The sequence below is a fragment of the Notechis scutatus genome, chromosome 6, assembly GCF_049901735.1.
Source record: "Notechis scutatus isolate UNSWTSFEM ecotype Mainland chromosome 6, rNotScu1.2, whole genome shotgun sequence".
Classification (NCBI taxonomy): domain Eukaryota; kingdom Metazoa; phylum Chordata; class Lepidosauria; order Squamata; family Elapidae; genus Notechis; species Notechis scutatus.
In genome coordinates, this window is record NC_142014.1 from 74754977 (window position 1) to 74777457 (window position 22481).

General features: G+C 40.7%; 1 protein-coding gene across 36 annotated transcripts in view; it reads right to left on the bottom strand.

Annotated features, from left to right (window-relative positions):
• The window catches only part of CELF2 (CUGBP Elav-like family member 2), a 587571-nt gene that overhangs the window by 37553 nt on the left and 527537 nt on the right, over positions 1–22481 (bottom strand). For 19 of the 36 annotated variants that reach the window (XM_087968847.1, XM_087968845.1, XM_087968856.1 and 16 more), the window contains 3 exons: positions 19116–19274; positions 11399–11462; positions 527–661 (listed from right to left, as the gene is read on the bottom strand). In XM_087968847.1, the coding sequence (XP_087824973.1) occupies positions 527–661; positions 11399–11462; positions 19116–19274 (358 nt within the window). Of the gene's footprint in view, positions 1–526; positions 662–11398; positions 11463–11571; positions 11656–19115; positions 19275–22481 lie in introns of all 36 variants that reach the window. The other 17 variants (XM_087968840.1, XM_026678264.2, XM_087968834.1 and 14 more) reach the window with 1 other exon arrangement.

The following is a 22481-nucleotide window of genomic DNA, read 5'->3' on the forward strand; positions in this document are numbered from 1 at the left end:
CACACAAAGAGAATACACTGGAATAAAATCTCCAATGGACCTATCGTTCTTGTACCAGCATCACACTGGACGCATGGCTAGAAGGAGGCTAATGTTTAAATCTACTTGCCCTCTTATGTCAACTCATAAAATATTTCTGTGGTCTTTTAGAGTTGTCAACAGAAAGGGAAGGGGAAGCAGTGGGCACCTTGCATTCCATAAATGTTTTCAAAGATAGTTTCTAGGTGACTGAGGTTTCTGCCCCGCAAAATTCTAACTGGAGAGCATGATTGATGACTCTTGGCTATGGATGTGTCCCATTGGAGAATATGAATTATGATACACCCAGGGGGTGAGGGAAAATGAGGGTTAAGGGTGACAATGAATTATGTGTCTCAGAGTCGACTACACCCAGGCAATGCCGCATCTTTTAACTCCCAATAAATCCTTTTGGAGTTTGGCTAGAGATTCATGATTTAAATGGGGTTAAGTGTCAGAATCCTGACATCCTTCTTTGGAACCAAGGTGAAAAGAAGCTCAAACGTACCTGGGCTTGTGAGCGCACCAAGGGCCCCTGATGCTGTGGAGAGTGGATTCGCATTGGTGGTGTTGGCTGAGGACTGGGCCGCGGCCGCTGCAGCTGCTAAGGTTGCCAAATTTTGTAGCTGTAAAGCATTCATTCCTGCAGAGAAAACAGAGAGCTGGTGAAGTCGATTTCCAAACCCAAACGATTTGTTTTAAATCCACCATACAGGTAGCTTTTGACTTGCAACAATTCGTTTAGTGAACATTCAAAGTTCTAACAGCACTGAAAAAAGTGAAGCATCCCCATGATCATTTGATCAAAATTCAGAAGCTTGGTAACTGTTTCACACTTAGGACCGTCACTGTGTCCCAAGGTCATGTGATAGCAAAACCAATAGCCCTTAACCTTATATATACCTCTTCATAGGGCTTTTACAGAACTCTCTAAGCAGTTTTATAGAGTCAGCATATTGTAATGTGGGTCCTCATTTTATCGTCCTCGGAAAGATGGAAGGCTAAGTTCAACCTTGAGCTGGTGAGGCTCGAACTGCTGGCAGTCATCAGAATTAGCCTGCAATACTGCGTTCTAACCACTGCGCCACCGTGGCGCCACCACGGCGATCACCTTTTGCAACCTTCTGAGAAGCAAAGTCAATGGGGAAACCAGATTCATTTAACAACTAGGTTACCAACTTATCAACTGCAGCAAGTCACTTAGTAACGGTGGCAAGAAAGTTAATGAAAGGAGGCAAAACTCACATACCAAATGTCTCACTTAACAACAGAAATGTTGGGCTCCATGGTAGCTGTTAAGTTGAGGGCTACCTGTATCCTTTCAGCTTGTCTGGTCCTCCTCTTTTACTTTTAAACCGCTCGTTAACGATTTTGTTCTGTAGTGGCCTTTCACCAAAATAAAGTCTAACTTGACTTGGGATTTGCAAAGACTGTCATTTTCTACTTTTCTTGATTTTCATTTTTAAAAAGAAACCTGTTCTGATGGACCAGATGACAGGGACTCAGCACGAGCCCTCATGAATGGGAAGCATGAGTTGTGCCATGAGGCCACAATCAAAAATGCAGGAGAAATTATCTTGGGATAGCTCTGAGTTGTTTATCAAAACGTATGTCAAAAACGAGCAGCAGAAAAAAAGCCTTGCAAATTTTTTTTAGAAAGCATCACAAGAATACGTTGTTATCTAACAGTGATGCTTCTACTTCAAAAGGGAGAAGAGAAGAGAAGAGGCTGCGTTACTGCCTAACAATCCATCAGTCTGGTTTTGCCGGGGATAATTTGCTGTAAAGTCAAATCCACTGGGGCTCAGAATTAGGAGAAGTCATCTTAGTCATACATTTGAAACAATTTCCATTCCAGTAAACATGTTCGCTGAACATTTATTTACTCAGAGTTCTGAAGGTACTTTAACCATGGAAAATTTAATTAATACATGCAAACTTCCACACAATCCCAAGAAGATCAAGATTACAGACTGTGCAGGAAGTTTCAATAAGAGAAAAAATAGGTGTGCATGTCAAACAACTAATGCAAAAGGCATAAACAGATTCCTCATATTTTTCACTCTTTAGAAAACTTGGTGTATGTAATAATTTTCCGGTGATGGATGTGAGAATAAATAAGGGGCAGGATCTTTCTCAAAGCCTCTACCTACTAGTAGAAATTTCCTGCCTGAGCAGGGGTTTGCACTAGAAGACCTCCAAGGTCCCTTCCAACTATTCTATTCTGTTCTGTTCTGTTCCGTTCTATATTCCATTCTACATAGGGGTGGGATACGACAGGGTTAACTACGGGTTCGGGATTTACGAGCTTCCCTGCACGCTGGGAGTCGCATGCCTGTAAATCGTCATCAGCAGGCTGCATGCAGAGAAGCAGCCTTTGAAACAGCCCTCTTTTCCTGCTTTTTTAACTGCAGCTGTGCCTTGTTCAGCAGTTGAAGTTGAAAAATCAGGAAATAAAGATCAGGTAAGAGCCTGGGTGGGCAGGTGGGCAAAAACATCAGCAGACATAGAACCGGCTCTATGTCTGCTGCTCTTCAGAGCTACCGGTTCTACAGAAGTGGACAGAACCGGTAGAAACCCACCCCGGTTCTATATTCTATTCTATTCTATTCTATTCTATTCTATTCTATTCTATTCTATTCTATTCTATTCTATTCTATTCTATTCTATTCCATTCTATTCCATTCCATTCCATTCCATTCCATTCCATTCCATTCTACCCTATTATTCTATTCCTTTTCCCATTCCGTTCCATCCCATCCCATCTCATTCCATCCATGTAACAGCTACCTGCCAAAGAGGTACTAAAACAAATCTTTCTGGGAGTTGGAAAAAACCCAGCCAAGATTCAAAACAAAGAGGAGAGAGCCAACAACATCTCATTGTCCTTTGTCAATTCATATACCTCCAAATAATTGGACGAGATTTATATTTAACAGACCATACTGTGCAACAAGGCACTTCGTGCAGATAAGCTCTGCTTTTCTTTCATGACTTTGTGCCATGGATAAATCAGAGGACCTCTTTTGAACCCGCTGCCAACTTTGCCCAGAACACACTCATTTCACAGTGCTAATGGCTGACATAATGGGATGGAACTGTATAATCATGGAGATATTCATGCGTTGGCTCTGTTTATCACCTAAACCTTTTCTCAGCTAAATAAATATCCAGCCAGGATGTGTTCTCATCCTCAGTTACCAGGGTAGCTACCTTTATTAAGCTGCCTTTATTAAAACCATCAGATCTTGAGGATGACAGGAATGGCTGCTTGGCCTGACTCTGCCTTTCCCCTGGAGGAAAGGGAGAATTCAACCACAGGTTTGCAAGACCAAATCAGATGCAGCCCTAGACAGCACACCTGAAATGGAGGATGAGTGGATAGAGGTGTGAATGGAAAGCATTATCTTGTACAGGTAGTCCTCGACTTACATCAGTTTGTTTAGGGACCACTCGAAGTTACAACGGCACTGAAAAAAGTGACACGACCGTTTTCACACTTACGACGGTAGCAGCACTCCAATGGTCACATGATCAAAATTCAAATGCCTGCAACTGACTTGTTTTTATGACGGTTGCAGTATCTCAGGGTCATGCGATCACCTTTTGTGACTTTCTGAGAAGTCAAGTCAATGGGGAAGCTGGTTTCTCTTTAACAACCAGGTTTCTCAGTTAACAACTGCAGTGATTCACCTAACAACTATGGGAAGAAAGGCGATAAAATGGGGACAAAACTAATTTAACAACTGTCTCACCTAGCAACATAAATTTTGGGGTTGATTGTGGTACCTATAATTTCCAGGATGAGGTTCTACATCTCATTGCTCTGCATCTTTTTAAAAGTGCTGGTTGTCCCCTTTAAAGCCCTTCGTGGCTTGGAACCGGGTTATCTGTGGGAATGTCTCTTGCTGGTCACATCTATCTGACCCATTAGAGTGGGGAGGCAGGGAATGTTGTGGGTCCCATCCCTGAGGGAGATACACCTGGTGGGACCCAGAAGAAGGGCCTTCTCCGTGGTGGCTCCCTCTCTCTGGAATATCATTCCCCCAGAGCTTAGATGGGCCCCGACTCTAGCTCTCTTCCGGAAGGCACTGAGGAACTGGTTCTGCCAGCGGGCCTGGGGAACCCAGAGCGGGATGGACCCCATCAAATGGCTAGGGTGGATCTGTTGCCATAGGGGTGGGTGTGGGTGGGAGTTGGGGGTGATTCCCCCCCCCCCTGATTTTGTTCCATTGTACTTTATTCATTTATTTGATTATTTTTGTTAGTTTTTATTATTTATTATTTTTATTTTTTGTTTTAAATATGGTTTTACATTGTGTAAGCTGCCTCGAGTCGCCATGGGCGAATAGGAGGCAATATAAATAAATAAATAAATAAATAAATAAATACATACATACATACATACATAAATACATAATAAATAAATAAATAAATCTAGTTGTTCTTTATTTCTCAACCTGCTTGAGAATTATCATCCAAAATATAGGAGCATGAGGCCTTTTCTTTTGCTATTGTGGCTTCTCCCCTACATTCCACAGTAAAATGAAATGAAAAATAATCTGATAATTTTCTGCTGAAACTACTAAATATTCTACAAACGCAGTACTTTTGGAAGAAATGTTAATTATTTACACTAGAAAGGAGGGGCAGAAGGAAGAGAGGTACCCTTTGGAGAAACAAGCCTCTAGATATGCTTCCTTAGTTTTTATGCTGGAGAAAAAAATGCTGAGAATAAATGTGACATTTAATTGATTTCAATAATATAAACTGCTCAGCTATCAAAATAGGGTAATATTTTCTACAGCAAGAATCACAACTCAGATTTTCATTGCTTGGCAGATTAAAAATACAATTAAATTATGCTTATAATGGATGTACAATATGTCTGCTTGAAATGTAAGATTTTTATAAAATGTATTTATAAGGAGAGAGGCTATGAAAATTTAATTTAATGTTCACCTTAGGTAATTTGGTGTCTTATTGTTCACAGCAATTACCATAAATCTACATATCAATAAGGAAGAACAGATGTCAGTTGTTACATCCACTTGCCAATCAGGCTTGTTAAAAATCGGCAGATGGATGCTTGTAGAATTCTCTCATATGGCCTATTAGCACATTTGCAGGAAACTGATGTAGTACCCTTGCAGTGACACAGGCAGTCCTGTTAAAACACAAATAAATTGGAGACCTGAGGTTTCCATATCACAACTCAGGATATGAAGCTTTCAGGGCAAACTTTCCCACACAGGAAGAAGGGACTGACCAGTCCCCAACTAAAAGGGGATATTTTATCATAACTGTTGATGTCAGCTTGGAAAAACAAAAAAGAATTGAAAAATGCATTTCATTTATTTTTCAAGAGGGAGGCATCAAATATTCTTTTTGAAGAAGTCCATTGTGCGATTTAGGTTTTCTCTTATCAGAGACATTTACAAAAACAAAAGAAAAAAAGAAAACACGCTGGCTTGCTTGCTTATGACAGCCCTGTCCCACTCTAACCACACAAATTCCAGGATAATGTATACACAATAAGTTTTAAATCCCATTAAACACCCATTTTCAAAGAGTTACACTGAACATTAAATGGTTTGCAATAATTTTTATTGGTAATTTGACAAGAACCCCATGACGGGTATCAGTATCTTTTTAATTAAGGCTGAAGATATAAGAAAGTTGGATACCTAAGGCCACCTTATAAATTACTGAGGGGATGCTTCAAAGCCTACATGGCACCATTCCCATTAAAGGTTCAATAGGTAGAAGGAAAGTTTCCTTTGAAGGACACTTTCCCTTCAAAGTTTAACTCTTCAATGCAGAGTCACAAAGCAGCCAATTCACCTCCTAAAATGTAGGGATAAAATGCAGCCTTCCTGTAGTACCCTAAAACAGGGGTCCCCAACCACCGGGCCACAGACCGGTACCGGTCCGTGGAACATTTCCTACTGGGCCGCCGGTTTGCTGGGCGCCGCCATCTTGTTTGACGAGAAAGTGCTTCTGGTGAGCTTTTCCGGTTGGAAAGTGGCATTTGGGTCCTGAAGGAATCCTTGCGCCTTAGTTTCATCGAAGGGGGGGGGGGGGCTTCGAACGAAACTAAGGCGCGAGGATTCTTTCAGCACTCAAGGCAAGGCGAGCCGAGCGACCGTCCTGAAGCCGTCCCAAAGTGAAGCCCATCGACAAAGGTACAAAGGAGGAGTTGAAGGTGGCGGGGAGAAGCGGGGGACGGCTGGCTGGCCGGTCGCTCGGCTCGCCTTGCCTTGTCATGCGTGCTGATGCCGGTACCGGGCCGTGGATCATTTTGTGATGCCGGTACCGGGCCGTGGCACAAAAAAGGTTGGGGGCCACTGCCCTAGAGGGCATAATTCATCTAGTCTTGAAGACTTAAATTCATTAACTGTAGCAAGATGTTCCTCGATCACCTTTCTATCAATCTTAAGCTCCGATTCTGCCCTTCAGTTTTGCCATTCACAATTAAAATAAACTAATTAACCTGAGCTATTTTGTGAGTGTGTGTGCCTATACTTTACTTTATTGTCATTGCACCTCGTACAATGAAATCAAACGCCGTCTTCAGTGCACATCATGACCATGACCTTGAAAAGAAACACAAACACACATCCTGCACCCTTCACACATTGAACCGGAAACCCCCGACACCACACCAACACGGCACTATACGTGTCTCTGTAGGTGTATAGATACATATACATGTATATGTGTGTGTAAAACAGTTTTAGTGATCGTTTAGTGTTTAGTGATCACTTTGTTTAGTGATCAAGTTACAATGGCACTGAAAAAAGTGACTTATGACATTTTTCACATTTGTGACCATTGCAGTATCCTCATAGTCACATGATCAAAATTCAGACCCCTGACAACTGGCACATATTTATGACCATTGGCAGCGTCCCAGGGTCCCTTTGTGACCTTCTGACAAGCAAAGTCAATGGAGAAGCCAGAACCGCGTTACTAACAATGGCAATGATTTGCTTAACAGCTGTGACAAGGTAGGTCGTAAAATGGGTTAAAATGCACTTGACAGCTTTCTTGCTTAGCCACAGAAATGTGGGGCTCAATTGTGGTCTTAAGTTGAGGACTATCTGTATATGAAAGAAAGAATACCAGAGAAGCCAAAAAAATATATCAATATCTAAGCGTTTTATAATTCAAAAGTGTACAGTTTACAGGCAGAGGTGACAAAGCTGAGAGATCTTTCTAAATATCATCCCAACAGACTGGCTATCAAGGCCTCTGGTTGAAGAATGTGTGAAATTGCCTGGGTTTTGAGTGCAATTGACAAACTCAGATTTGTCATTTGTAGAGTTGATCCATTTAGATAAATTGGGGGGGGGGAGCTAAGGCTTATTTTACTCCCAGCTGGTTTCACTGATGCAATGGCTAAGTCTGGATCCAATTTACTCTGAGGGAGCACACTCATGACTTTGGGCTGTCTCAACCAATAGATCATAATTGCAGAGACATAATACATCTCTAACTGTGCTATGCAGAAAAAATCTTTCACTGCCCTCATACAAATAAGCAAACAAACCAACACACTTGCACACACTCACTTTTCTGGTCCTTGCATTTCTCATTCTGTAGGGTGAAGTCCAAGAAATACTATTGGGCTTCTTAACTCAAAGCCGGTTCCAAAAAACCATCACTGTGAAAATGTTGTTTATCACATAAAGATATATTTTTCATGGGAGGAGAATAATAATAATAAAAAAAGACCGTGCCAGATTATGAGCTGCACATAATATGAGTGGCAAGTGCTTGCCAACAGATTTGCACCAGAGGAAATAACTCAGCGATATCGTCACCTGCGGGCCAATTTATATTGTCAGAAAGTAGATTCTGCATTAATCTCTGGAGCCAATGCAGTAATGGCATATTCTAGGAATAAAACACCAACAGCCTTTGGGGACACCCTCATCTCTTTTTCATAGGCGCGCTTCAAGATCCATTCAGAGCAAAGCATTAATAATAATATTTTAAACAGGGAGGATAAAAAAAAAGGTAGAAAAGAAAGAGGACGCCAAGACGACATATGGATAGAGCTGATGCCCTTTGCTGTGGCAAGAGTGAATAAAAGCGCCACCAATTTGCTGACGGGGTCAGAGCATAATTAAAAATAAATTCACATGTTTGATGACAAGAACAGTGCAGGAGAGGCTGCTTTGATGAGAAATAAAGAATATCAAGCAAGAGGGGAAGGTTACTAACGGCATCGCAGGGTAGACGTAATGGCCATGCTTAGAATTGCTTCCCCCCCCCGCACATCAGACAGGGATCAGTCAAATTGCAGGCAGCCGGCAGCCAGCAGAAGTAGCCTGCAGCACTGCACTCTAACCACTGCGCCACCATGGCTCATAGTGATAAATTGCTTAGTAAATATACCCAGGCTGATATTCAGAAGCCGTTCAGCTAACTGTCTTGAGGATGGGGGCAGAAAATTTAAGATGGTAACCACAGCTGTGTAGCTAAAAGAACATCAAGCAGTTCAGACGTGTAAAAAAGGAGTAGGGGGGTCAAACACAGGATTGTGGCTGCCCTCTTGATTTTCTTGACCTCCTTCAAGCCCAGACTTTGGGCTTGCCTGAAGTATTCCTAAGACACTCATCGAGGATCCAGCTTCGATGTAATGAGATATGTCAGATCTGTAAATCAGAAGAGTATTCATCATCTAAGATGGTGGCACTGTAAATTCTGAGAGGTTTGCTGCTGGAAAATTGCAACAAACCCTCACTTAAAAAATTGTGAAATGAAATTAAACAAGAGGACCAAGTATTCTCAGTGGATGTAAATCACAATGACCAAGCATTCCATTTTACTTTGTAAATTTTGGCTCATCTAAAAAAAAGCAAGCAGGCTTGGAGCCCGGAGAGAAAGATTGTGTATGATTTGTGTGTGTGTGTGTGTGTTTGTGTGTGTGTGTGTGAGACACATATATTTGTAGTGAGGGGTTAATTTGCTTCAAAATAATGGTGTTTCTTAGTTTGGGTAATGAAACTGCAACAAAACAACCAATCTCAAATGTCTATGGAGATTCTATTAGAGTACTAATAACCAGATGACTGCAAAGAAATATATTCCTTCCATTCTCCCCTTCCACCACCCTGCCAGAACTAATCCTTTCATCTCCCCACCACCCACCAGAACTGATGAAGCTTCTTGGATGAGAGGTGAAATGTCTTCTTCCTCAAGGGGGGGAAAAACATAGTCCAATTGCCTTTTGCAAAAGAACCTTTGAGTCAACCCAACTCAGAGCACAGCAACACCCCTCATTTCAATCCTGAGCTACAAATATTCTCCTTTGTTGATATACACTGCTCAAAAAAATAAAGGGAACACTTAAACAACACAATGTAACTCCAAGTCAATCACACTTCTGTGAAATAAAACTGTCCACTTAGGTAGCAACACTGATTGACAATCAATTTCACATGCTGTTGTGCAAATGGAATAGACAACAGGTGGAAAGCATAGGCAGTTAGCAAGACATCCCCAATAAAGGAGTGGTTCTGCAGGTGGTGACCACAGACCACTTCTCAGTTCCTATGCTTTCTGGCTGGTGGTTTGGTCACTTCTGAATGCTGGTGGTGCTTTCACTCTAGTGGTAGCATGAGACGGAGTCTTCAACCCACACAAGTGGCTCAGGTAGTGCAGGTCATCCAGGATGGCACATCAATGCGAGCTGTGGCAAGAAGGTTTGCTGTGTCTGTCAGCGTAGTGTCCAGAGCATGGAGGCGCTACCAAGAGACAGGCCAGTACATCAGGAGATGTGGAGGAGGCCATAGGAGGGCAACAACCCAGCATCAGGACCACTACCTCTGCCTTTGTGCAAGGAGGGACAGGAGGAGCACTGCCAGAACCCTGCAAAATGACCTCCAGCGGGCCACAAATGTGCATGTGGCTGCTTAAACGGTCAGAAACAGACTCCATGAGGGTGGTATGAGGGCCCGACGTCCACAGGTGGGAGTTATGCTTACAGCCCAACACCGTGCAGGACGTTTGGCATTTGCCAGAGAACACTAAGATTGGCAAATTAGCCACTGGCGCCCTGTGCTCTTCACAGATGAAAGTAGGTTCACACTGAGCACATGTGATAGACGTGACAGGGTCTGGAGACGCCGTGGAGAACGTCCTCAGACCCCTTGTGAGACCATATGCTGGTGCGATTGGCCCTGGGTTCCTCCTAATGCAAGACAATGCTAGACCTCATATGGCTGGAGTGTGTCAGCAGTTCCTGAAAGACGAAGGCACTGATGCTATGGACTGGCCCGCCCGTTCCCCAGACCAATTGAGCACATCTGGGACATCATGTCTTGCTCCATACACCACAGACTGTCACAGGAATTGGGGGATGCTTTAGTCCAGGTGTGGGAGGAGATCCCTCAGGAGACCATCCGCCACCTCATCAGGAGCATGCCCAGGCGTTGTAGGGAGGTCATACAGGCACGTGGAGGCCACACACACTACTGAGTCTCATTTTGACTTGTTTTAAGGACATTACATCAAAGTTGGATCAGCCTGTAGTGTTTTTTTTTTTCATTTTAATTTTGAGTGTAACTCCAAATCCAGACCTCCATGGGTTGCTAAATTTGATTTCCATTGATAATGGAAATGTGATTTTTGTGTGATTTTGTTGTCAACACATTCAACTATGTAATGAACAAAGTATTTAATAAGAATATTTCATTCATTCAGATCTAGGATGTCTTATTTTTGTGTTCCCTTTATTTTTTTGAGCAGTGTATTTGTAGTGGAGAAAATGGATGTGCTGTAGGAAGTCACCATAATTTCAACGAAAGAGTTCAGCAACATATTGTACTACTGAGTATCAGTTGCTGAAAGGAGTGATCGTAGAAAAAAGTTGGTGTCTGTAGGCTCCATGAAGAGACACCTGGCTGGTCCTAAATGGAGCAAGATGCTTTCAGTATAATCTGGATGGAATGATTTAGAATAGAATAATAACATAATTAAATTGGAAGGGACCTTCGAGGTCTTCTAGTCCAAACCCCTGCTTAGGCAGGAAACCCTACACCACTTCAGACAAATGATTATCCAATCTCAAGAACTTCCAGTGTTGGAGCATTCATAACTTCCGGAGGGCTACGATGGCTATGCTTCTATTCTAAAACAGGAAACTTGGAAACCAAAGTCAAAATATGCAGAACATAATCCAAGGAAGCCTTTGAATCCGACTCCGAACCAATGCAACATCCAAGATGTTCTGCTTTTGCATATACTCACCCCCCCCTCCCCCGTTAAACCATACGGTGAGATGAAGGATCTTCTGGTACTTGAAGAGGGCTAAAATTCAGCCACAGGATGAGAAAGAGGAAAAGGAATAAAGAAAGAGGCTTTAACTCACCGGCCATTTGTTGAATGCCACTGAAGGCACCCAAGTTACTGGAGGATGTTGCTTGCTGCAGAAGCTGCAAATTAACAGTAACAACATCAATGGGGTTAATAACGCAACAAGTTAAGATTAAAGCAAAATTATCTGAATCAAATTAAATTTGGGATACTTATAGTTTCCTTTACATTTATACAGTCTCTTGCTTCTGCCTGGTGTTGGAATGAAGGTCCCCAGAGCCGATGCTGTAAATCCATATTAATGTCTAATCTCTATTAAGAAACACACAGACACTGGGGAAACTCAATAACATTGCTGCTTTAAAACAATTAATCAATTTACTCTTTTTTAACTGCCAGGTGCTAAATCTATTTCAGCTCAACATAGTGTGACTAATCATTGCCCTCTGCAGTCTAGCAGTCAGCATAACTCATCCTGGTTAACCACAAGAGTATTTTTTTTCCACCTCCCCACTTAAAAAGAGAAGCTGGTTTCCTTAACATGGTTTGTAGGACTGGTTCTGAAAAACGCACAACCTGACAATGGGCTGTTCTTTTTCACAGAGTTGTGTTCACACAGGGAACCAAAGGGGATCTGCAAGTGAGTGCACTATTTTGGTAATCCAACTGTATACCATATTCACCTTGTCCAAGGGTGTCAAACTCACGTCGTCACGTGACATATCGCAACTTTCCCCTAAACTGGGCATGGCCAGCATGTGACGCATCTGGCCCGCAGGCCGCGAGTTCGACAGCCTTGGCCTAGGCGCAACTAGTTGATTTTTTTAATGGAGGCAGTTGATATATTCAGTTGCCAATCATCATTGCTGAGATACTGTATCAGGGAACAATCTTGGAATCAATTACTGGTCATACACATACTCGAGTTCCCACACTGGCTATCTCTTGGTTTGTTTATGTCAACCCTGAAGCTGACCTGACCGCAGCCATTTTGATGCTTCAGTGTTGCCACACTGGAGCTGAGGGATAGGGAGGGGGTGGAATAGAGATAGCTGGGGTTTTGTAGTCAAAACAAAACACTTTCCCCTGGGAACCAAGGACATTCTAACACCTGGCCAGAGAGAGAGGAGGAGCTATGTTACCAGGCGACCGGACGGCACCTTGATTGGACCATGTGACTGATTGTTTGGGGAAGGGAAACAAACTTTCACTTTTAATTAGGTGAAAACCACAGGAACCTTCAGAGTTGGTTTTCACCAGGACTGTGCCAATATGATATATGCAATAAAACTATTCTTTGAGGAATCTATACCTGCCTCGGAGTTTTGTTTTCTATGGGTGCATTACTTGGAACCCTGATAGTTTAATCATGGTTTCCTGGATAACCCACATTTGGTTGGGATCACAACATAGGCTAGGTCAACATCACTTACAAATCACAATGGCTGGTTTCGCATAACATGTTAAAATAAGTCAAACCATGTTGGAGCTTATTGCAATGTGTGAAGAAAGCTACAGAAATATGAAACCATTTTTTCATTGGATCAGTGATGATTCCAAGTGACATGTAATTTGTAATAACAGAGGTAGCCTCCTCGGGTAAGGTTTCATTATGAATGAAAAACTTAAATATACTGTATATGAAAAAGAATTATCAATGAATGGGGATTAGGAAGGAAGTAGGGTTATAGTGAGCATTTTGGGAAAAGTTGTCCAATTTTCTGAATGAATGAGATGCAGGAGAGAATCTGCTAGGTGATATGAACGGGATGGGGAAAAAAGACAGATTAATCCCCCAACAGAATTAAGGGAAGTGAAGGAGGAGAAGAATGTGTGGAATCTGCTTGGAACAGAATGAAATGAATTATGCTACAAAGTGCTGCAGAAGTGTGTGGAGTTGCACTAATGAGAAGTATGAAGAAGGATGGTGGGTGTGATGATGAAGTGAGGGAGGTTGTGGTTGAAAAAAATGTGAATAAAAGGAAAACAGAGAGAAAGACATGGTATAATGTGTATAGAGAAGAAAAGAGTAATATGACAAAGAACGGAACGGAAATTAATGCTATAAATCTCTGTGCTGAAGGGAAAAACGATGACAAGAAAGCTGTAAATACTGGGAAAATGTTGAAAAATGTATGGCTAATAGATGGTGTAACTGGGCTTGATTTGTTACGGTGCGCCTATCTATTTGTGTAACTTGTATGCGAAGAGAGCATCTATGATAAACTACTAGATAATGCCATTATTGTTGTCTTATTTTTTGCAGTGAATGCAAAAAAATACAGTGTATCAGTTTGCTAAGCATGGGAAAATGCATTTGATGAATAGTTATCAGAGATGAGCAAAATTTGGGAAATGCCTTTATGCTGTGCTACAGATGTACTGCCTAGATTTTTGGATTTCAGCAGATCATTGAAAACGTGAATGTAGGAATGCCTGCCTTGTTGATTTAAAGAACACATATAAACTTGAATTGTTGAATGTTGAAAATTCATTGAATCTTCATACTATGGAATTAATTGCTGACTATCAGAATTAGTCATTTTGAATGATTCAACATCAAACATGTAATAAGACCTGAATGTTTGACTTAGGGACTTAGTTATTAATATAACAAATATAAATGGAAAGCTTATGATGACATTAAAAGTATTTTGAGTGGGCATGAGAATGAGTGGGTATCTTTATATCCAAATGATGTTAGAGGTTAAAAACCCAAATGATTGTAGTGAATATTAAATTGTATGATGCACAGAGGATATGGATCTGAATATGGCAAAAAGCAATATGAATCTGTGTGTGTTGGCAGAGTGATTGCTGAAGTTGGTGACAAGGAAGGAAGGAAGGATGGAAGGAAAGAAAGTTCAGACTTGCAAATGCTAGTAAAATTATAATAGGTAGTATGTGATTTGTATGACAAATGAAAGCTTGTTCAATGCTTGGCAACTTAAGACTTGTGGACTTCAACTCCCAGAATTCCCCAGCCATCATGGGATAGTTGAAGGCTATGAGTCTTAAAGTTACTACTTCAATTCCCAGAATTCTTCACTCAGAAGTCCACAAGTCTTCAAGTTGCCAAGATTGGATATTCCTGATCCACATCATTTAATGGATGTGAGAATTAGGCATGTCAGATGAACCACAAAGTAAGATGAATTCTGTGGGAATGGGTTAGTTTAGATGTGCATGCAGTAAAAACAGGAAGAGGTGGGATCGAAGATCTCTGGGAAGGGAGAAAAATGATGAGATTATTCAGTGATACAGATAGGATGACTGAGAATAAAACTGCAAAAGAAATACATGGAAGAAGAGTTTGTGGATCTAAAGAAAGGTGAAGACAGGAAATCATGGTTAGGTGGAATGGAGGAGATCCTGAAAAAAAGCAGAAAGGTATAGAATTTCAAGGACCAAAGCAAGGAGGTGCACATTGTGGATGTTCATGTAAAATAAAGTTAGAGTTCATTTTCTTTTCTTCTAACTTCTGCTTCCAGTTTCTTTTGCCTAAAGAGATTTGCATGTCCCACAGTGGAGATCAAAGCTTACCCTAAGTTTTGTAAAATGTCTTATTCTGACTGATGTCCCAATGAATACTGAAGGTCTATTCTAATGTTGTTGTCCTGATCCTTCAAACCAAACTGTCATTCTAAATTGTGAGCCTCATGGAAAATCTGGTTATAATACAGCTAATTATCACAGTTTGATCAAAGCAGGCAGTTACTTATGCAGCTTAATACATGAGTGGAAAGGGGAGGAAAGAAGGTGCTGTAAAAATGCATTGGTTAACTGGAAACCTGAACCATCTCGCCAAGAAAAAAAAAATCTTTTCAAATTGACATTCAATTATGAAATTTAAAATAGCTGTATTGAACGAAAGCCCACAATGCCACTCCTGTGTACTGATGCTGCATTCAGACAATATAATTGTGGAGCTTGGCCCCTTTTATCTAAATGCACAGCGGGAAAAGGGGACAGTGGTAGGGGAAAGTGATAAACAACATAATTCAGATCACTGAGAAATTTAGATAATTATTTTTCCCCTCCTGTGTAGAAGACTGCCACTGAACATTTTCATATTCATTAATTCCGTATATTTATGAACAGGCAATGTCAATCATGATGTAATGGGTGTAGAATTACTTCAGATCTGAAGAACTTGAGATCTTGAGGGGTGCAGAAGACAATCAGGTCTTCAAACACAGATCTGGAAATGCTCAGGTACACAGGGATAGGAGGAATAATTTGAAGAAAGAATTTGGGAAGGCTTATTATTTCTCCACACAAGATTCCCCTGAACTGTTCCTTTTCTTTTTACCAAACTTGTAAAGTCAATATGATGGAAAACATATTTAAACCATCATGGAACATAGACTTCTATTCTTCATCAGTATCTAGTGATGGGTTAAGGAAAGCTTAACAGGCAGGAACAACAGAAGTTCTTCAAGTCTCAAGGCCTCCTTCTCAACCTTCCCACTGAATTTATATGGCAGTTTCCATAATTCCCAGCTGGGAATTCTTGCAATTGTATTTCCAGCACATTTTAAGAATACATAGTTGCTGTAGGTTGGACTAGCTATATAGGTCCTCTCTCCCGGATCAAATCTTGAATATTTCTTCTTTCGCAGGGAAGTGATGTGTTTGTATCCATATCTCTGCAGATCGGGTGAACCATGTAAAGCTGTATGATGGCTTATTTGTTTGGCTGTCACATGTTATGTGAAGTCAGGAATTGTGATTTGTTAATCTGGGTTTCAGAAGGCAGCCAGCCAGTCTTCAGTTGACCTGATTAAGTGTGTTGTATTAAGCAAATCTAACCATTCCATTTTACAAGAAAATATACATGTGGTTTGCACATGTAAATGGGAAAAGATTTTAAAAAATGGCCTTGCCACCAGGCTGCCAAAAATAAACTGACAAATGTTGCTTGGGATAATATCATTCTGGCAAAACAGCTCTAATTATATTGTTTAATACCTGCTTCTTACATTGCATTTGAAAAGCAAACATCTATGTACACTATCATGGTGAAACAATTGTAGAAGAGATTTATCTGCCAAAGAACTGGGTTTTCCCATGGTCTACATACATGCTAAAACAATGGTTACCTTCACCTAATGTACTTAACTGATTCTTAAGTTGCCCATTTTGTGGACTTGTGCAATAATCAATCCTAAACTAACCAATAATTTTACAATGTATTAAGTTGTGTACACATACACCCACAAAGTAAGTAAAGAAATCAAGCTTAGCTTGTCATGTGAATGCAGCCAGTCAGTCTTCATTTGACCTGGTTAGGTGTGGACACAGCTAAAATATAATCCAAATAACCTCTCCTAAAAATATACCGGCCACTGAATATCTCCATATGACAAAAAGTTTGGAAATTGATTTCTCATTCCAAAAACACTAAAATCCAAATCCAAAAACACTAAAATAGGAATTATACCCTTGTTTTATCTAATGCAAAAAAGGCTCTGACATAACAGCCTAGATTAAGATATAATGAGGTTAGATAGTTAGTGGCTTAGCATGTGCTAAAAATCCTGCCATATTGGGTGAACTAGGCTATCATATGAAGCCAGAATATAACTTATTTTTCTTAGCATATGTGAACACAGGGTTTGTTTTGTATTAGTTAAAGCACTGAGAATAAACTGTTGTGTGAATACATTTGGAGCACTAAACTATTCTAATTTATTTCATAAAAAATGTTGCCTGTCCATCCAACACTCTTAACCAAGTCAGTAATAGCCCTAGAGGTTGCATTCACATTTGCTTAGTGCTTACTTGTTTTGTGTTGTGTAAATGCAAGCCATTATTTTATTATTCCTTGCATTTCTAACTTGCATTTTTGCTGATAACTCAAGGTTTGGTTGCTTGACATAGAAGTGTTGTCAACTTTGAACTGAACCTGGCTGCAGCCAACTTTCTGTTCCTCAATTGCCACACAAGAGGGGGAAGGGGAGGAAGGAGGTTGGAATGCATTACTAGACACAGCACAGAGTTTCTCCTGAAAATCAAGGTCATCTCTACTGGCAACCAATAAGGTTGGGGAAGGAGTGCCTGAAGAACCTGACAATTAACCCAATTGGCCAACATGACCTGTGACACTTGGGGATGGGCTATTTCCTAGTTTAATTATACTAAAACCACCGGAAAGATTTAGATTTGGTTTTCCATTGAAGCTGTGCTGATATGATGTACTTTGAGAAAGAGCCAAGTTTCAAGAGTTCTGATTTGCTTTGGTTCTGCCTTGACAAGTGTATTATGCACATCCAGAAAATGGGGTTGTGGGAAAGGGGAGACAAAATAGACAGAGTGCGATGCTAGCATTTGTGTGATGTTCTTTTGGCATCAGGGCAGTTTCAGATGGTGCTGAGCCAAAAAAAGGAAGCATGTTGTGTGAACACAGCCATTGTGAAGCCAAATTTCAAAAAGAAAAGTAGGATGATGCATGAGAATGTGTGAAGCACACAGAGCTTCCACCAAATGTTTCTGGGTCAGGATTCCAAAAATTAAGAGAGAATTGATGGCTTCTTTATTGAACCCTTTAGTACAAACTGAACATGTCTACTTAGAAACAAGTCCCATTAAAATCAATGGGCCTTATTTCTGGGTAATGAGAGATACAGCCAGTCCTCAAATTACAACAGTGCATTTGGTGACTGTTCGAACGTAAAACGGCACTGAAAAAATTGTTTTATGACTCTTTTGTCACACTTACAACGGTCGCAGCACTCCAATGGTCACATGATCAAAATTCAGATGCCTGCAACTGAGTCGTATTTATGACAGTTGCAGTGTCCTGGGGTCATGCGACTTTCTGCCACGCAAAGTCAATGGGGAAGCCAGATTCACTTTTAACAATCCTGTTACTAACTTAACAACTGTGGCAAGAAATGTCATAAAATGGGGCAAAGCTAATTTCACTACTGCCTCACTTAGCAACATAAGCTTTGGGCTCAATTGTGGTCATAAATCGAGGGCTACCTGTTTTTGAATTTCAACCGCGTTCTTCCCCAAAAGGTGCTTTTTCAAAAGGCAACCAGACTTCCTTTGTCCAGCTGCCTTTTGAAAAGTATCTTTGGGACAACCATGACTAAGAATCTCCATACTAGAGGACTGTATTCTTCATGCTTGACCTGGTTACTGAATTAACTCATTTTCTAATTTTGCATTATACATTGAATAAACCCACTGCTTTCACACAATACGCTGTGCCATGTAGCAAGTAAGTGAGCCATTAACCAAGCTGAGCATGTTGTGTGAATGCAGCTTCTAAAATTTGAAATTGAGCTGGTTGGTGTAGACAACCTTTATCTGAATGGCAGAGATTCAACTTTCAGTGATGCATGTTCTTAAAGGGTCTTAAGCTATTGAAAGAGATATACAGAATTCATAAGAAAAAGATAAAAATGTAGACTTTGCATCAATGTCTAAAACATTTTCAGTGGTGTAAAGCTCAGAAGTGCAGTTAAATATGCAAACATCTCTATCTGCGTGCTTGAAGGGACATCCTCAGAATACAATCATTCACCCAGAAACTTCATCTATTAAAATGTGACAGCATCAATTGGAGGAAATCTCACTGCAATCTTTTATCTTAATCTCAGATATTCTTTCACATCCCTTGCAGGACAATTTGATGCAATGAATTCATTTCCACAACCCTTTAATGATAGAGATGCTCCCTGCTTTATTTAAACCATGCCCACTTAACCCAGCACGGCAAGCCTGCTTTGAAAATATTGTAAATAAATGTGATGATTACTTACAGCCAGGTACTGTGGGGTAAATCCTCCAAGGCCTGTAAGGTTTCCCCAAGTGGCAGTATTGAGCTGTTGCATTTGTTGTGCCAATTGCTGTTGTAAACGTCTTTGCTCTTTGTCCTTTTGGGTATCAGCAAACTTCACGACAATTGGTGAAGAACAGCCCTGTGGTTGGACAGATTGGTGGGGAAAAAGGTCTATCACACATTTCCAGCTAGGTGGCAGCACCTAGCCAACCTTGGCTGATCTCAGACCTGGTTAGTATTTAAGAGAGAAGGCCATTGGGGGTGGACTAGCAGCGTTGACTTGCCTGAGAAGTCAAAAATACAAAATATCTTGGGAGATCGCTTCTGTGCTGTTGTCAGGAAAACTTCACAAATGCGTTGAGGTAGACATCAGGAGCTGAAGTTGATTGGTGGGAGTATTTACTATGTGATTGAAGAGACGGTGGTTTAAATTTTGGGTCCCTTGTTTAATTTAGAAGGCGGTGCGATGGCTCAGTGGTTAAAGATACTGAGCTTGTCAACGGTTTCTTGCTCCAGCTCCTAGCAGTTTGAAAGCATGTAAATGCAAGTAGGTATCACTTTGATGGGAAAATAACAGCGTTCTGTGTGCCTTTGGCATATAGCCATGCTAGCCACATGACCGTGGAAAATGTCTTTGGACAACGCTGGCTCCCTCGGCCAAAAAACGGAGACGAGTACCGTGCCTTAGAGTCAGACATGACTGGCAAGGAAACCTTTACCTTTACCATTTAATTTAGTTTGGTCTCTGTATCTTTTATCTGAATTGGAAAGAAAACTTCCATTCGCAATCATTTTTAAGGGGCTACATGATGCTTTAGCCATCTTCGGCTGGTATGTGAGGTCAGATTGGTTAGTGCCGGAGGGGATATATTACCAAGCATCAAGTTTGACTCAGACGAGATGTTAGAATAATTCTGATACATCTGCATGAGTCTTTTCCACAGTTCTTTTCTTTAAAGGTGTTCTATAATTTTGTAATTGATTATAGGACCCACAACATGTGGATCGGTCAAGGATTTCAGAATCTCAAGGAGTATTGCAGAAGGGATTCCACAAGTCAAAAATGGTAGTTGTGGTTGTGGCTGCCACCTTGACATATTTGGTCCCCAAGCCCCATCTGCTGCAAACATTCCAGGTTAGCATGAAGTCTAACACTCGTTGCTCAGGAAACTCAACCCCCGTCTCCATCCCAATATATTCCATACCATGCTTTCCTGCAACATTCTCCAAATTTGCTCCAGAGATTGAGGGAACCTCCAAAGCAGATCAACACATTGGATAGGATGGTATGTAAAGGGGCTCAAACTGCACACCAATTTTTGCAAAGAAATCTATTTGGGTGACATTTCAGCTTAGAAATGGATCCGTTAATTTAGCATTGGTCTCTCTTAATGGTTAATATTTTTTGGTCTTAGTTGTTTTGGCTTTGAGTAATGAGGAAGGAAGAAAGGATGGAAGAGAAAAAGGAAATAAGGAGGTTTCCTCCTTTTTCCCCATATTTCTCCACATTTTCCAAGTTTGAATATTAAATAAATCTTTATGCTAATCAGATTTTGTGTTCTAATTGAGAAGCAGGAATGTCCTGATTTGTTACAGTTTGAAAAAGGAGTTAAAATCAAAACTTGGTTTATCAACTTGTCTTCTTTCTAACCTGACTATGATCTAAGCAGAGTACTTCGAGGCCAGATTTGATAGAAAGCTCTAGAGTTAGGTATTAGAAACAGGTAAGAAACTGTAAGGGAAAAATGGGAAACCTAATAACTTTTGCTTAATTTTATAACCCATAAACTGTTGCTTAGTGAATGTTGGAAATTGTTATGAGTTTTTCTTTCTTTTTTTGCAAACTGTTATCTTTAACTGATCACTCCATTATTTTAAAATAAACCAACATTTTAGTTCTATGAAATTTTACCTGAATATGCATATGTATGTGTGTGTGTGTGTGTGTGTGTGTGTGTGTGTGTGTGTGTGTGTGTGTATATATATATATATATATATATATATATATATATATATATATATATATATATATATGCATTATATACTATATATATACATTTACATACACACACACATAAATATACGAGTTTCACTGCATTTAGTGCAATTTTCAAGGACCTTTGCTTAGGAATGTGCCACAGAATGGTTTAAAACAGGGGTGTCAAACTCAAAGCCCGTGGGCCGAATCCGGCCCATGGAGTGCTTAGATCTGGCCTGCGGGGCCACCCTGGAAAACAAACTAAAAACAAAACAAAACGGATAAATGTTTCCCCTTTTGCATTTGAGCATGCAAGAAGGGGCAGGAAAGGAGAAAGGGAAAGAGGGAAGGGAAGAGAGCAGGGAAGGAAAAATAAGGAAAGAGGGGAAGGAAGAAGAAGGGAGAATGAAGAGGGAAGGAAAAAAGAAGAAAAGGAAGAAAGGAAGGAGGGAAGGAAAGAAGATTATAATGAGATGGAGGGAGGGTCTGAGGGAAGTCCTGCCTTACCACTTGGCCACCACAGATGACCCCGACATGAGTGACGGCAAGCAGGCCATGCCCCCCCCCCCCCCCCGAGGTCAACCTTGATGCGGCCCTCAATGAAATTGAGTTTGATACCCCTGGTTTAAAAGAATTTTGTTCCTCTTCATAGTTAAAAAAAAAAAGAGCTAATTAATAAAATAACCAGTGCATGTTTTATTTTTCCACTCTAAAAGAGATCTGGCATTCCCAAGAAATAATTGTGCTTTCATATAGTATCACTATCTGTCCTGCGGGTGTGGGGCCATTTATATCCAGCTTGCAAGCCAAACACTTAGAAATGGATCACTTTGTGATATGTGCATTCTGTCTTTATACAGGCAGTCCTCATTTAGCATCTGCCTTATTTAGAGACCTTTTGCAGTTGCAACAAAGAAGAAAGAGTAACTTTGCAAACCGTTCCTTGGCTTTAGAACCTTCGCAGGGTTATAAAGCAAAGGAAAGTACGAGGTAAGTCCAGGGGGTTCACTTAATGACTACTTCACTTAATGTCCAAGGTCCCAACTCTGGTTGCTAAAAGAGGACTACTGTACCTAGCATCCACAGGATATGGAGTTCTGTGCAGAAAATGCCTCTGATTGAAATTAGATGTTGGTGACTTTTGAGAGGCAGAAGAATTCATTCCTTAAATTATTTGGGGGAAAAATAAAAGTATTTGTAGAGAGATGGGAAGTAAAAATTAGGTAAATGCACAGAAGTAGAGGGGTTACTTAGGCTGACCCTGGCATAAACTTGGCTTCCCCTGGGCATCTTAAAATATTAATGCAAAACCTGTTCTATGAAACCTGCAGCAGATCCCAACTTCCCCAGGTTAAAAGACAGAAAAAG